The following is a 13,024-nucleotide window of genomic DNA, read 5'->3' as shown; positions in this document are numbered from 1 at the left end:
AGCTTTCTATAGAAAAATAAGGTTACAAAACGTTATGCGGCATGATCCCAGGCTCAGCCAGGGGGACAAGATGAGGTCGTCACTCTAGAGCAGTGTGCCCCCAACGGGCCCTCCAGAAACACCACGGGATTCTGCTTATTTCCAGTTCTGTGATGACAGATGCAGTCTGGCTGAGGGACTCTACGAAGGGCTGGGTTTACTGGGTCTCACGTCTGGGTCCCCTGGGTGTAAAATGCGTACTTTTCCAGGTTTGAGCAGTCAAGCTGCTGTTCCCTGTGGCCGAGTCCAGCCTCCCGTCTTAGGAATGTGCATTCCGTTGGTTCTGTGCTGGGCTGAGGTTGACCTTCACGATAACACTTCTGTCGAAGACGTTAAAAATGCATGATGAGCCTACTCAGAAAAACAAACGTTAAACTTCTGTTCAAGCCCTTATTTCTATGCAAAGCAGGCCACTGGTACTGCTGTACTTAGTAAAGCAGCTTTTAGGGCTGTCTGTGTAAGTGCTGCCTCAGGATGATGTAAGATTCTGAAAATTTGCTTTTGAAGCTGTTTTGTCATGTTTGCTGGCCCTGCCCAGCCTGCGCACATGGCCTTATCACCTCGTCAGTTCTGTCAGTGGGCCCGGCCTCCCTACAAGTACCTCGGGAACGTTTCCAGCACACCCTTTCCCAGCGTGTTAAGAGCCAGGTTTCATTTCTGCTGAGGACTGGGACAGCGCGGTGTGGCATCGCGGAAGGAAAGAGCCTCAGCGTCTCAGAACTGGGAAGCAGAACGATTCTTTATTCAATAAACATTTTCTTACAGCAAACAAGGCACCAGTCTGTGACCATGTATCCCTAATCCCCAGACCGCTCGTGTCCTAGAGCTGGGAGGGGCGTGGCGCTGTGCTTCCCTGGACGGGCTCTCCCTGCCACCTTCTCCATGGGTCTGAGGGCCCCCGTGGGCTGGAACCATCCTTCCACCTCCCCTCCCAGAGCTCACCCCTCCGTCCTTGGTGAGCCTGGCCTAAATGACTAAGACTCTATATTTTAAGGTCTGCCCTTTGTTTCTGTAATTTTGCATAATCAATCACATAAAATATTTCTCAAAAGCCAGTGTTTTATATATATATATATAAATATATTCCACCTGACAATATTATACAATAAATACTTCAATAAATTGCTGTGTGACACACTCATATTGAGAAAACGAAAGAGATCTGTGGGTTTTTCAAGGGTAAAAGATAGCTTCTCTAAAATATCTGTGCCCACTGGATACAAAGTGAAATCCAGAAAAGGGCGTGGCCACACCATCCCTTATCAAAGAGCATGGGCAGGCAGGACACCGGCCAGCTGGCACTTCCTGGTAGGGCGGGTACGAGTCCTACTGAGAACTGTGCCAGGACTGCCAAAGGGCATAGAGTGGTCGGTTTGTGTGCGTTGCGCCTGGGGTCCCCCGGCTGGGAGGGAAACGTCTGAGCCTGACTGTGGCGCCGGAAGCTTAGGGCTCCGGGGGGTCAGCCAGGCCTGGCCACAGTCACCTGCTTATCCCAAGGCCAGCTAGAAGGTTACGCTGAGAGGTGACTGCAGCCGTTGCCCCTTCTCTCCCAGGCCTGAGAAGGGGGCAGTGGCTTGCCAGACCAGCTTGGCCCCCAGGACATCTTATGGTACCCCGTTCCTGCAGCCTGTTTTGTGTGTAGGGACAGGGGTTGGGTAACTTCCTCAGCAGGCAGCGGGGGCCCTGCGTCTTGAAAGAAATTGCAGCAACTCCCAGACCCCCATCCCCACCGCTACCCGCATCCCATCACTGCTGCAGCAGCACAGAAGGACTTGGGACCCGGTCTTCCCAAGACACCCATCTGAGCTTGGGGCCACATTCCCACCCCCGTAGGGAAGATGCTTTCAAGAGCCCCAGAGCTGGACGGACCCAGCGGGGCTAGGCTGCGGTTGGGCACCGAGAGCCTGTCAGCTTGTGAGAAGCGTCCGCTTCATCCGTGATGGGCAGGCAGGGCCTGGCCGTCCCTGACCTGCAAGGGTGTTCTAGCTCTTTCATCTGGTGGGTGGATCCGAGCAGTGAGCCAGGGCCGCAAGGGGGTAGGCAAGGGGCCCTCATCCATGAGAGGGTCTGCGACGGAGGGGGAGGGTGCAGCTCCTGTGTGGAAAGGCTGGGTGAGCGTGCAAGTGACCCTGCACATGTCACAGTGAAAACAGCTCCAGACTGCCACTGTCCCCCGTCAGCCCTTATCCAGTGTCTCTCTGGTGCCTGAGGCTGCTATGCCCAGGGGCCACAAGGAGAGGCTTGGGCCCCGTGGTCCCTGCAGGCCAAGCAGGGCCCTGAGGTCCACAGCAGGCTAAAGGCATGGCTGGGAGAGGGGCAAGTGGGGACCAGGCAGCCTGGGCGGCCTTTGCCCTCCGTCCTGGCACTCCCAGCAGGCAGCCCATGAGAACACTAAGAAAGATGGAAAAGGTGGGGCTGGGCCACAGCAACGAAGCTGAGGCTGCCGGGGCCACTGGGGCCAGGAGGGGCCCAGGTCTGCAGCTGGGGAGGGACAAAGCACATGCTCCTGGGCACGCTGAAACGTCTCCCCTTTAACTTAAGTTGGCATCCTTAAGTTGGCAGTCGGGGACTGCCAGTTTGCGTGTCACCTCCCCGGGCTGCCTGTAGTGGCATCTCTGGGTTGAACTGCGGTGGCCAGTGTGGGCAGTTCGGCGGGCTCCCTCCTGCGTGTGGCCTCCGCCACCCCGCCACGGCCCCGAGATTGTTCGCACTCCTGCTCCGTTTGCCCGGCGAGAGGGAGGGCCCGGGGTGGCCGGTCATACACCAAGGAGGACAGCACTGAAGTGGGAGCCACCGCGCACCGTGAGGGAGGAGCTGCTGGCATTGTCCAGGAAGACGGAGGTGTACTGCCCCGCCTGCGGGAAGGTCGGAGTCAGCCTGGATGCCACCGGCCTGCAGGTGCGCCGACCACACACCGTGCCCACCCCGCCCCGCCCGGGGACAGGAGCGAGGGCCGGCAGGCCTCGCCCTCAAACCCAGCACCCCTGACGCCTGGTCTAGTGCCTCCTGCCCAGCTCCATCAGCCCCCCGCACCAATGGGCCCCCTGTGGTGCGTGTGCAGGGGAGCAAGCCTCTGCTCAGGGCCAGAGTGGGGCTCGAGCGTCAAACAGTTCCCTCTGCTGCACCCGAAGCCTGAAAGGGTGCTAAACTCACGTGTGAGGGTTCCCCTTCCCCCACAGGCCTGGCCACTGACCCGTGTGGTAGAGCCACGGTGGGACTGGTACTCCGGCCTGGCTACTCCGAATGTGGTCCAGGCATCAGCAGGGTCACATCCCCAGATGTGAACTGGGAACTCCCAGAGATGCAGAATCTGGGCATTTGCATCTTAAGACCCCAGGCACGCTGTGTGCCATCTGAGTTCACGCAGCAGTGCCAGGGACCAGACCTCTAAACGCCTTCCAGCAACCACAGCCGCCTGCAGCCACAGCCTGGCCTCCAATCCTGGCTTTGCTGTGCGAGCTTGGGCAAATTACTTAACGCTTCTGTGCCTTAGTTCCCTTATTTGTAAACAGGGGAATAATAATATTTTCTCTCTCACAGCGCTGTGAGTAATGGATAATTTATGTTAAGTGCTCAGAACGGGCCTGGCCTAGTTAGTGCTATTTACATGTGAGCTTTATTCCACACATCTGCACCTAAATTTTTTCTTTTTTAGGAAATCCCATCTTTTCATCAATTTCTCAAGCACTTGCCCAAATCCCCACCGTTCTAGAAAGAGACTGTCACTTGGGGTTTTGTGTAGCAAATAACTGCAGCTGCTTCCCGAAGTCCCGATGGGCCAGGGGGTCGTGATGTCATCCTGGGCAAAGAGCTGACCTCTGTCACTGCCCCCCGCCCCCTTGCCCACTGAGTCCCTTCCGAAGGGCCCGTTATGGCCAGAAGCACCAGTCCTCAATATGGGACGCCTGGGAGGTCAGAAAACAGGAGACTGAGGAGCAGGGTGTCTGTGGAGGACAGGAGTCTGTGGGGCAGGGCCAGGTCCGGGGAAAGGAGACCCGGCCTCGGCCTGGCTCTGCCTGGACCAGCGGGAGTGCTCCGTGCCGCCCTGACCCTCGCCCGGGCCTGGAGGCTGAGGGCACGGCACCCAGAGCTCCTGAGCACCCCCCAGCACCCCTCCCCGCCCAGTCACCCCCATGGCTGTGTCCAGCTGGGGGCCCCCCCATAGCTGAGCCTGCCCCACACACCTGCAGATACAGAACGCCATTGACCGAGATGGTGAAGAGCTCGCTGCTGCTCTCCAGCCCCATGACAGCCTCCAGGGAGCTGCGGCCAGAACAGAAAGAGGGTGGGCCTGAGACCCCTGCCCCAGAACCACCAACTTCACCCACAACGTGCTCACAATCATCGCAGCGCCTGACACCCAGCAAAGTGCCACGAGCACGGCTGTCTTAGCCAGGGCTTCTGGTGGAGGTGGCATCTGAACGGGGTCCCCAAGAGGAGTAAGGACAGTCTCCACAGGGCTGAGGGTGTGCCGTGAGGGCCGGGCAGCAAATCCTGGCTCTGATGGGAAGCGAGACACTGGCCGGTGCACCTGGAGGTGCGGGGCTGGCAGCAGTGAGGCTGGGTTCAGGCCAGTCGGTGCAGGGCTTTCCAAACCAGAGTGAGAAGATTTGAACTTCACCCATGCATGCCTTCTGCAACCGCTGTGGAGCACCTGCTCTCTGCCTGGGCTGTTCTGGGTGCTGGGGACACCGAAGGAGCAGCCCTGCCCTCCCGGACCAGCAAGCGACGGGAAGTTGGACAAGTTCACGGAGAGGGGCTGGGAGAGCGCCTGGGGAGGGTCTGCACAGACTCGTCAGGACAGGCCTGGGGACGCGACGCTGGCGCCTCGGGTCGCCGGATGGGAGTCAGTCCTCTGTGGGGGGCGGGCAGAGCAGGGGCTGGGGCGGGCCGGGCCCCCGCGTCCCAGGTCGGGGTTCGGGGAGCGCGCGCCGGGGCGGGAGGAACGCCGAACGGTAGCCGGGGGAAGCCCCGAGGAAGGAAGCGGGCGCCCGAGCTGCGCGCCCCGCCCGCGCCCACTCACGCGTGGTGCTGGCACCGGGACTGGATGCAGATGAGCAGGCGCAGGCGGTCCCGGGGACGCGGCGGCGCCCGTCTCGTCTGCTCGGCCAGCGCTGCGGGGGAGGCGCCGGGGCGGTCACCGGGCGGCGGGAACCGAGCGCGGCGGGGCGCCCCCCCCCCAGGCCCCGCCCCAGCCCCGGGCCTCACCCACGTGCAGCGTGGCGGCGAGCGCGTAGAAGCCGGCGACGGGCGCCGTGTACTGGCCGCTGGTCAGGTTCAGGCCCGGGCCGCGGCGGAAGGCGCCCTCGGCGTCGGGCTGCGGGCGCACGGACGGTCACCCCGGGCCCGCCGCGCCCGCCCCGCCCCGGCCGCCCCGGCCGCCCCGGCCAGGACTCACCACGTAGTAGACGCCGAGCTCGTGCAGCGCGCGCCGCTCCACCGACGCGTCCCGGCGCAGGCGGCAGTGGAAGGCGGCCTCGACGCGCGGCGCCCGCGGGCCCGGGGCCAGGGGCGCAGCCAGCAGCGCCAGCACGCCCGCGCCCCCCGCCGCCTCCTCCTCCTCCTCCTCCTCCTCCGCGGGGACGGCCGGCACCAAGGCGGGGCCGGCCGGCACCAAGGCGGGGCCGCGCGGGCGGGGCTCGGGCTCCGCGCACTCGCGTGTGCGCACCGCGCCTGGCACAGAGCGAGCGGTGGCCGCGCCGGGACCGCCTCGCTCGCCTTTCCGTGTCCCGCCCGAACCCCTTCCCCAAACCCGGGCGCTGCTGAGAGCGCGGGGGACCATTACCGGTTACCCCGGAACCGCGCGCCAGGCGCACGCAGTCGGGCCTGGCGGGTGTTCGGAAACTGCCTCCTGATCCTGCGGCTACACCTGTTTCCTTTCACGCTTTGGCTACCAGGAAGCTCAGGGCTGATTCACCCAGGACCCTCGTTCTCCTGCCTCACCTGCCTTTCCTACCGCTTCTTCCCCCTTCCCGCTGCTGCTGCTTCTCTGTTTACATTTTTGTTGTATCAGGGAATGCAATAGTTTAAGCCAGACTGGTCATTTTTGAAAAGCAGCTGGGTATAAATAAGTAATTATTGCAGCTCTATTGCACATAATATGGAGGTTCTTCAGCCGCTGAAGCTGGTCTATTTAAATGAACAGTACATTAAATTGAAGGGGGAAAAAGACTTAATAGCTCTTCACCATGAAATTAACTCTAGTCAGTAACGTGAGCTGTGACTCAGCAGCTGGCCACAGAGCAGGGACATCGCCCTAGCTGCTAGAGCTCCGCTCAGCTCTGCTCTCTCCCTCTGCGGCCTCCAGCTCAGCGGCCCCATCCTCCTCCTCTCTGTGCTGCCCCCAGACACCATCCTCCTTGCCCCATGAGGGCAGCCTCCTGGTGCCCTCCCACGGGGCTCTGAGGCCAGCAGCAGAGATCTGTCAGGAGAAGAGGCGGGGGCAGAGGTGATCAAGGGGTAGAAGGGGGCCTGTGTTACTGGGGTGAGCCTCCGATCTCCCTGGTGTCACCGCGGGGATCAGAGGAGCCCTTTGCAAGCTTAAGGGGCCCTGACCCCTCCCTGACAGTCCCCACTTGGGGGGCACGGGCTTACATCTCTCAGCCCTCGCTAGGCTCACCAGACTCCCAGGCGGGGCATGGATGCTGGTCCCCAGGCACCTCTGAACACCGAGCGGCCAAGTTCACCTTCCTCTGTGAAGCCACCTCCTCACCACACTCCTCCCACCTCCCCCGCAAGCTCCTGACCCACGGCCTTGACCCAGGCCAGCACCAGAGCAGAAGCCTCCTTGGGATACTGGTCAACAGACAAAGGTCTAGCCCACCTCAGCTCCTCCAGGATGCCCTCCCCAGCCCCACTCACACCGGGGGTGGGGTGGGTGCCCCTCCCTACCTTTCAGCAGCAGCTGGAACTCTTTCAGCAGGACCTCAGGTGGGGTGATGGAGCCCGGAGGGCCCTGGGGGCCGGAGGGCCCTGGGGGACCTGGCAGGCCAAGCTGAAAGAGAAGCTTGACGGTGAAGACATCTGAACAGGCAGGCTGGGGACCGCGGGCACCCCCGCTGCAAGCTCTTGCCACCGAGCCTGGCAAAGGGGGGCTCCTGCTTTGACCCCTGAGATGGAGGTCAGCCTCCGGGGCCTCCGATTCCCCTGAGGAGGCAGTGAAAGCTGCAGGCACAGGGCCTCGGGGTGGTGGGGCCCCTGGGGGCAGGGCTGGGGGGAGGAAAGTGCACGAGTGGGGAAGCAGAGGGCCGCAGCCCAGCCCTGGGGCTGGATTTGCTGATGGAGGGAAAGGGAGGGAGGGACACGCCAGGCTGCTTTCGACTCTCAAGGTCAGTCACTGCACCAGTTGGCAAGTCCTCCCTGTGCCTGGCCCAGCACCAGGGCCCGGGGTCCTCAAGGAGCCCTCACTGGGCTGGGCTGGGACCCACCCAGGAGCAAGGAAGTCCCCTGCAGGGAGGAGCCATGGTGACAGCCCAGCAGCCCAGCTGCCTCAGGCTCAGAGCCCTGCACTCGGTCACTGGGTCAGACCTGGGGCAGGGTGAGGCCCGAACTCAGCATGGGCAGCACAGCCGTGACCAGAGCGCCTCACCCCAGGGGACACAGCCCTCTTTGGGGCTCAAGGCAAGAGTCAGCCATCAGGACCAGGTGCCAGGTCCCTGGCCAGGCTGAATGAGAGTGGGGGCCAGCAGCTGCCTGGGCCCCCATGTCCCCCAGCCACTAGGAACCAGACTGTGTCACCCCAGCCCACCTGTAGGCCCCTGCAGCTTGGTCCCTGTCTGCCCCACCAGGCCAGCCCAGGCCTCCCGTGCCAGGATGCAGAGGGAAGAGAAAGCAGGGAGCCAATGAGGCTGCCTGGCATTCTAGGGGTGCAGGGTAAATGGTTGGAACAGACCCCAAACTCAGGGTCACTAGGCCCCAGCTTGACACTTCTGTGCCCTCTGGCCCGAGGGTGAGGGTCTGTGCTTGTTGGAAACGCTCAGGGTGTCCAGTGGGAGCCAGTGGTGGTAGTGGACTGGGGATTTGGGGAAAGGCCCGTGGTGGAGGCTCTCACACACACACACACACACACACACACACACACACGCACACAGAGGACACACATACACACACACACCCTAGGACACACACACACACACCCTAGGACACACACACACACACACACACACCCTAGGACACACACACACCCTAGGACACACACACACACACACACCCAGGACACACACACACACACCCTAGGACACACACACACACACCCTAAGACACACACACACACACCCCCCAGGACACACACACACCCACCCCAGGACACACACACACACACACACACCCTAGGACACACACACACATCCTAAGACACACACACACCCAGGACACATACACACACACACACCCCAGGACACACACACACACACCCCAGGACACACACGCACACACCCCAGGACACACACACACACACACCCCAGGACACACACACACACACCCTAGGACACACACACACACCCCAGGACACACACACACACACACACCCCAGGACACACACACACACACCCTAGGACACACACACCCCCCAGGACACACACACACCCAGGACACACACACACACACCCTAGGACACACACACACACCCCAGGACACACACACACACACCCTAGGACACACACACACACACCCAGGACACACACACACACACCCTAGGACACACACACCCCCCAGGACACACACACACACACACACCCCAGGACACACACACACCCACCCCAGGACACACACACACACCCCCCAGGACACACACACACACACACACACACACACCTCACGACACACACACACACACGCTGGCTGGGGCTCCAGTGCTCACCTTCAGCTTCCTGGCTTTGCCTCTGCTCCCCTTCTTGCTGTTGACGCCCTTGTCGCTCTGCCTAACGAAGAGCATCCAGGCATCGCGGGGATCAATGCCGTGTACCTGCTCCACGGTGGGCTCCTGGAACACAGCGGCCATCAGCTGGTCTGCCTCCCCTGGACGCTTTGCAGGAGCTCACTGTGCAGGACTGGCCTCCGGCACCCTCGGGCCCCTGCCACTGCGCCCTCCAAGACAGCACAGCCCCCGCCCCCAGCCCCGCGGAGGACGACCCCTGGGGAACAGGCCACTCCACTGCCTGGACTTTGCGGGAGAAGAGGCCCCTGGGCGTGGGTGGAGGAAGATGGGGTGCAGAGCTTCAGAGCAGGTGGGAGTCGGGCTCTGCTGGGCCACCAGGCCTGTCCCAGCCTCCGTCCCGGGAGCTGCAGTGAATGCACCTTCCTGGGCGTCAGAGGATCAGACCACTGGCATCCACGGGTGCTCAGGCAGGGGCCCCCGACTACCAGCAGGTCCCCCGGCCAAGCCCGATGGCCCGAAGTTCCAGGGAGGCCAATTTCAGCCCTCAGGGATGTTAAGGCCTACAGTCCAGTGCTGTTAGGGGGACCGGGGTGGGGGGGTGTCCAGCACTGAGATATCATGACTCCAGGCGCCTGCACGGCATGTGACACCACTCATCTGCCTCAGGACTTCTGAGATGCGTGACCTAAGCAAGGACAGTGATGGTTCCAGAAATGTCCATTCCCCTTCATAGTGCATTCTGACTAGTCCTGACATGGAGGAGAGTTCCAGGAGGTACCTTGCAGGGAGAGGCCCTTGGCCCTCTGGGCAGTGGGCCTCGCACAGTCTGAGCTCCAGGCAGGGCTGCCAGCTGGGACAGAAATTGGCTCAGGAGGGCTTAGATGAGGTCATGGGTGCCGACTCCGGTGACGGATGGAAGGACCCTGGGATCTTGGAGCCACCAGGCCCTTTCGTCAGAGGCAGACCCAGTGGTCTGGCAGCCCCTCTGCAAGGATCTGGGGCCTCCCATCCGGAGCCAGTGTGCTGTGACGGGGACGGGGCTTCTGTGATGGAGGAGCCTGGGTGGGACGGAGAGGCCTCGGAAAGGCCTCAGAGTGCCTGGGGCTTCCCCACATCTCCCTGGGTGCTGGGCCCCGCGAGGCACCCCCCCGACTGGTTCCTCTCCACGGACACCAGGACCTGTGGCCCCACTTCACGGCCTCACGCTGCCCTCAGTGGAAACACGTGGCAGGAGGATTCTACATGGGCTGGATGGTGTGCCGCACTGGCCCTCCCAGCCGGACCAGTAGCCTGTGGAAGGACTCAGACCCCAGTTTGGTTTGGGGAACAGAAACAGGTGGGACCACGTTGGTCTGGGGGTCTGGGAGATGGGCCTGCGGCATTGTGGGTGGGTGTCTGGCAACTGACCTGGCCGACTGAAGTCTCCAGCCTCTGGGGGCTCTCAGAAAGGAGCCTCCGTGGACCCAAGGAGGGTCCAAGGCCAGAACCCCACCTGGAAGCACCTGAAGCCCCCTCTGCTTCCCGGCCACCACAGCCCGACCTCTGGCAACCCTGCCCCCCAGGGGTTGTGGCTGGCTGGCTGGGTAGGGTTTGCCTTCAGTCCATGGGAAGTGGCCGGAGGTGATGGGAACAAGGGCTTCGGGGAGGCCCCTCCCAGGGAGCGGGCAGGGCTGGCTGCCACCTGCACCTGTCTTTAATGGGGGTGTCCTTTAGCGGGGGCATCACGGTTCCCAGAGTGATGCTGAGAGCAGAGGTGCAGGCTTGAAGCCCCAGCAAGGCTCTGCCCTTTGCACTGCCCACAGGCATCTTCAGAAAAAAGAAACTCAAAGCTCCTTCCCCGACGGCCCTCACCTCCCTGTCTGAAAGGCCCCACCCACACTGAGGGCCCCTCTGAAGGCCCCAATTCCCCAGCCTCCTCCAACCTGACCACCCTCTTGTGTAGCAGGGGAAGGAAGGAGCAGGCAGGTGATGAGCTAAGCATCACCGGCCTCGGCCAGAAATCACACGTCACTGGGGGCCCGGCACCCACCCCTTTCTCCCCTGCACCCTCCCCAACCGGCAGGAAGGCAGTTTTTGTTTTTCAGAGAGACTTGCACCAAACAGATTGGGGGCAGGAGTGGTGTGGGGTGGTGGTCAGTAACTTGCTCACACTTTTACAAATACGTTCTTCCCAATTTCAGGAGAATGAAGTTATTTACACTTTACTCACTTCCCGACCTAGAAGTCCCCAAAGAAAAGGCATTTCCCCCGGTCTAGGAGAACTTTGCTTCAATGCCAAAAAACTACCCAAAAAGCCAAGGTCAAGGCCGGCCAAAAGCGCCCGTCTGTGCAGTGGGGCGCGTCCAGACCTCCCGGGCCTCCCCCGCAAGCTAAGCGTTTTTCTGCCCACTTTACAAAGGAGGACACCCAAGCCAGCCCAGGTCCCCGCTCGCGGCGCCGCGCTCCCCACCGCCCCGGAAGCAAGCGCCCTCCGCCTCCGGGGCGCCCTGGAGCTCAGGAGGTGCGGGCTCCGGATGGGGAGGCTGAGGCCCAGAGGTCTCTGGGGCGCTGGGGCCCGGGCGAGTAGTCGGGCGGCGTCTTACCTGCGGGCGGGCGGCCGACCCCGCGGGCAGCTCGTTCCCGGGCGGCGGCTCCTCGCGGGCGCGGCTCCCCGAGGGTGAGCCGGGCTCCGGGGAGCCGAGGCCCGCGGCGGCGGCCAGCAGGCCCGCGTACGCGAGCATCAGGGCTCCGGCAGGGCAGCAGGCGGGGGCCATGCGGGCGGCGGGTCCCTCTCTCCTCCGAGCGCTGCGTCTGGGACTCGCCCTCCGGCTCCGCGCCTTATAACGCGCTTGAATCCCCCGCGTCGCCCGGAGAGCGCGCATCACCGCCGGCGCCCCCTCCCGGCTCCCGCGCGCGCTGCAGCCGCGGGGTGGGTGGGGGGGGAAGGGGGCGCTGCGGGGCGGGGCACGCGTTAGGAAAGGGGGCGCGGGGTCGAGGAAGGCAGTACGGGGGAGGCAGGGGGCTCGGGGAGCGCTGGCTGGCGGTGGCCTGAGCGCCCCCTCCTGTCGAGCGCGTTTCCGCCCCAACTCGGGGCTCCCGGTGCCTCCTGCGCTCTGTCCCGCGCTTCTGCTTGGCGGGGAGCCCGGACGCCCCTTCTCCCGGCCCGGGGCATCCCTTCTCCGCTTCCTATCCCGCGCGTCTTCTGCGGGGACCTCGAGACGCCTCCTCCCCATTCTCCCGGCCGCGCCCTGCGTGTTAGATTGAGCACATCGGAGCGCGAAGACCGTCAGGGTCCCTCCTTGGAGCCCCTTTCCCAGGCGGCGGCCCCTCCCTTCCGAGGCAGCCTTCTCCCCAAGGCTGGGGCGCCCTGACGTCAGGGATGGGCTCTTCCTCCGCAGCAGGGCGCACCTGCAGGGACCTCCGGGGGCGGGGGCGTGGGGCACGGAGCAAATCTACAGCCGGGGACAGGCGCCCTGCACTGAAGCGGGCGCCCTGAGGCCTGGGCGGGGAGGATTGAGCCCTATCTCGACCTGGGGGCCGGGGGTGGGGGGGGGCGGGGCGGGGGGCAGATCCGACCCGGGACCAGATTACCCGCAGCCCACCAGGATCAGCGCAGGGCACGCCGTGGGCACAGGTGGACCAGGCCCTGCAGGCCTGGGGTCCAGGCTCCTCCCTGAAGAGAGCCAGCCCCTTCACTCTTCCCTGGGCTGTTTATTCTGTCACCTGCGCGTCGCCTCTCCACCCCTACCGTCCACTCCGCCCACACCCCGCCCCCACTGCCGAGGCTGGCACTCCAGGCTCTCCTGTGTCCCTCCCTGAGGTGCCTGAACCTGGTGGGTAAACAGTGCATTTTATTCAGGGGGTTCAAGGGAAGGGCACAGCTGAGGATTGCACCTTACAAGGGCCTGCCACCCTCACAAGGGATGATTTCCACCTCTTCTGAGAAGAGGGGAGACCTCCCCCCTTCCTGTTTCAGAGGGTGGCTCCACCAACGTCAGCAAGTGCAGCCAGGGCCTGGGGGAGGGGCTGGGGGTCATCCTCAGTCAGGGCCTCACCGCATCGCCTGCGGTCTCCGCCACCCCTGCACTGTTTCCAGGGGACAGGAAACACTTAATACTTTAGAAAAAGCCT

General features: G+C 63.1%; 1 protein-coding gene across 1 annotated transcript; it reads right to left on the bottom strand.

Annotated features, from left to right (window-relative positions):
- Window positions 1-2,795: 2,795 nt before the first annotated feature.
- On the bottom strand, window positions 2,796-11,667 carry ERFE (erythroferrone). The gene is made up of 8 exons (XM_061206294.1): window positions 11,497-11,667; window positions 8,897-9,019; window positions 6,931-7,033; window positions 5,438-5,712; window positions 5,248-5,356; window positions 5,063-5,153; window positions 4,224-4,302; window positions 2,796-2,894 (listed from the first exon to the last, which is right to left on the bottom strand). The coding sequence occupies exons 1-8, from the start codon at window positions 11,665-11,667 to the stop codon at window positions 2,796-2,798; spliced, it is 1,050 nt and encodes a 349-aa protein (XP_061062277.1).
- Between the last annotated feature and the right edge of the window lie 1,357 nt (window positions 11,668-13,024).

Source organism: Eubalaena glacialis, chromosome 1 (genome assembly GCF_028564815.1).
Source record: "Eubalaena glacialis isolate mEubGla1 chromosome 1, mEubGla1.1.hap2.+ XY, whole genome shotgun sequence".
NCBI lineage: Eukaryota > Metazoa > Chordata > Mammalia > Artiodactyla > Balaenidae > Eubalaena > Eubalaena glacialis.
Note: the sequence above shows the minus strand (reverse complement) of the source record. Positions and strands in the feature narration are given on the sequence as shown.

What these genes read in the sequence shown, in the direction of transcription:
- ERFE (XM_061206294.1), bottom strand. Translation starts at nt 11,667, where the DNA reads ATGGCCCCCGCCTGCTGCCCTGCCGGAGCCCTGATGCTCGCGTACGCG. An exon ending in GTTCCAGCTGCTGCTGAAAG is followed by an intron (nt 5,713 to 6,930) that starts GTAGGGAGGGGC and finishes GCTCTGTGCCAG; the next exon opens with GCGCGGTGCGCACACGCGAG. An exon ending in CGCCGCCACGCTGCACGTGG is followed by an intron (nt 5,154 to 5,247) that starts GTGAGGCCCGGG and finishes CCTCCCCCGCAG; the next exon opens with CGCTGGCCGAGCAGACGAGA.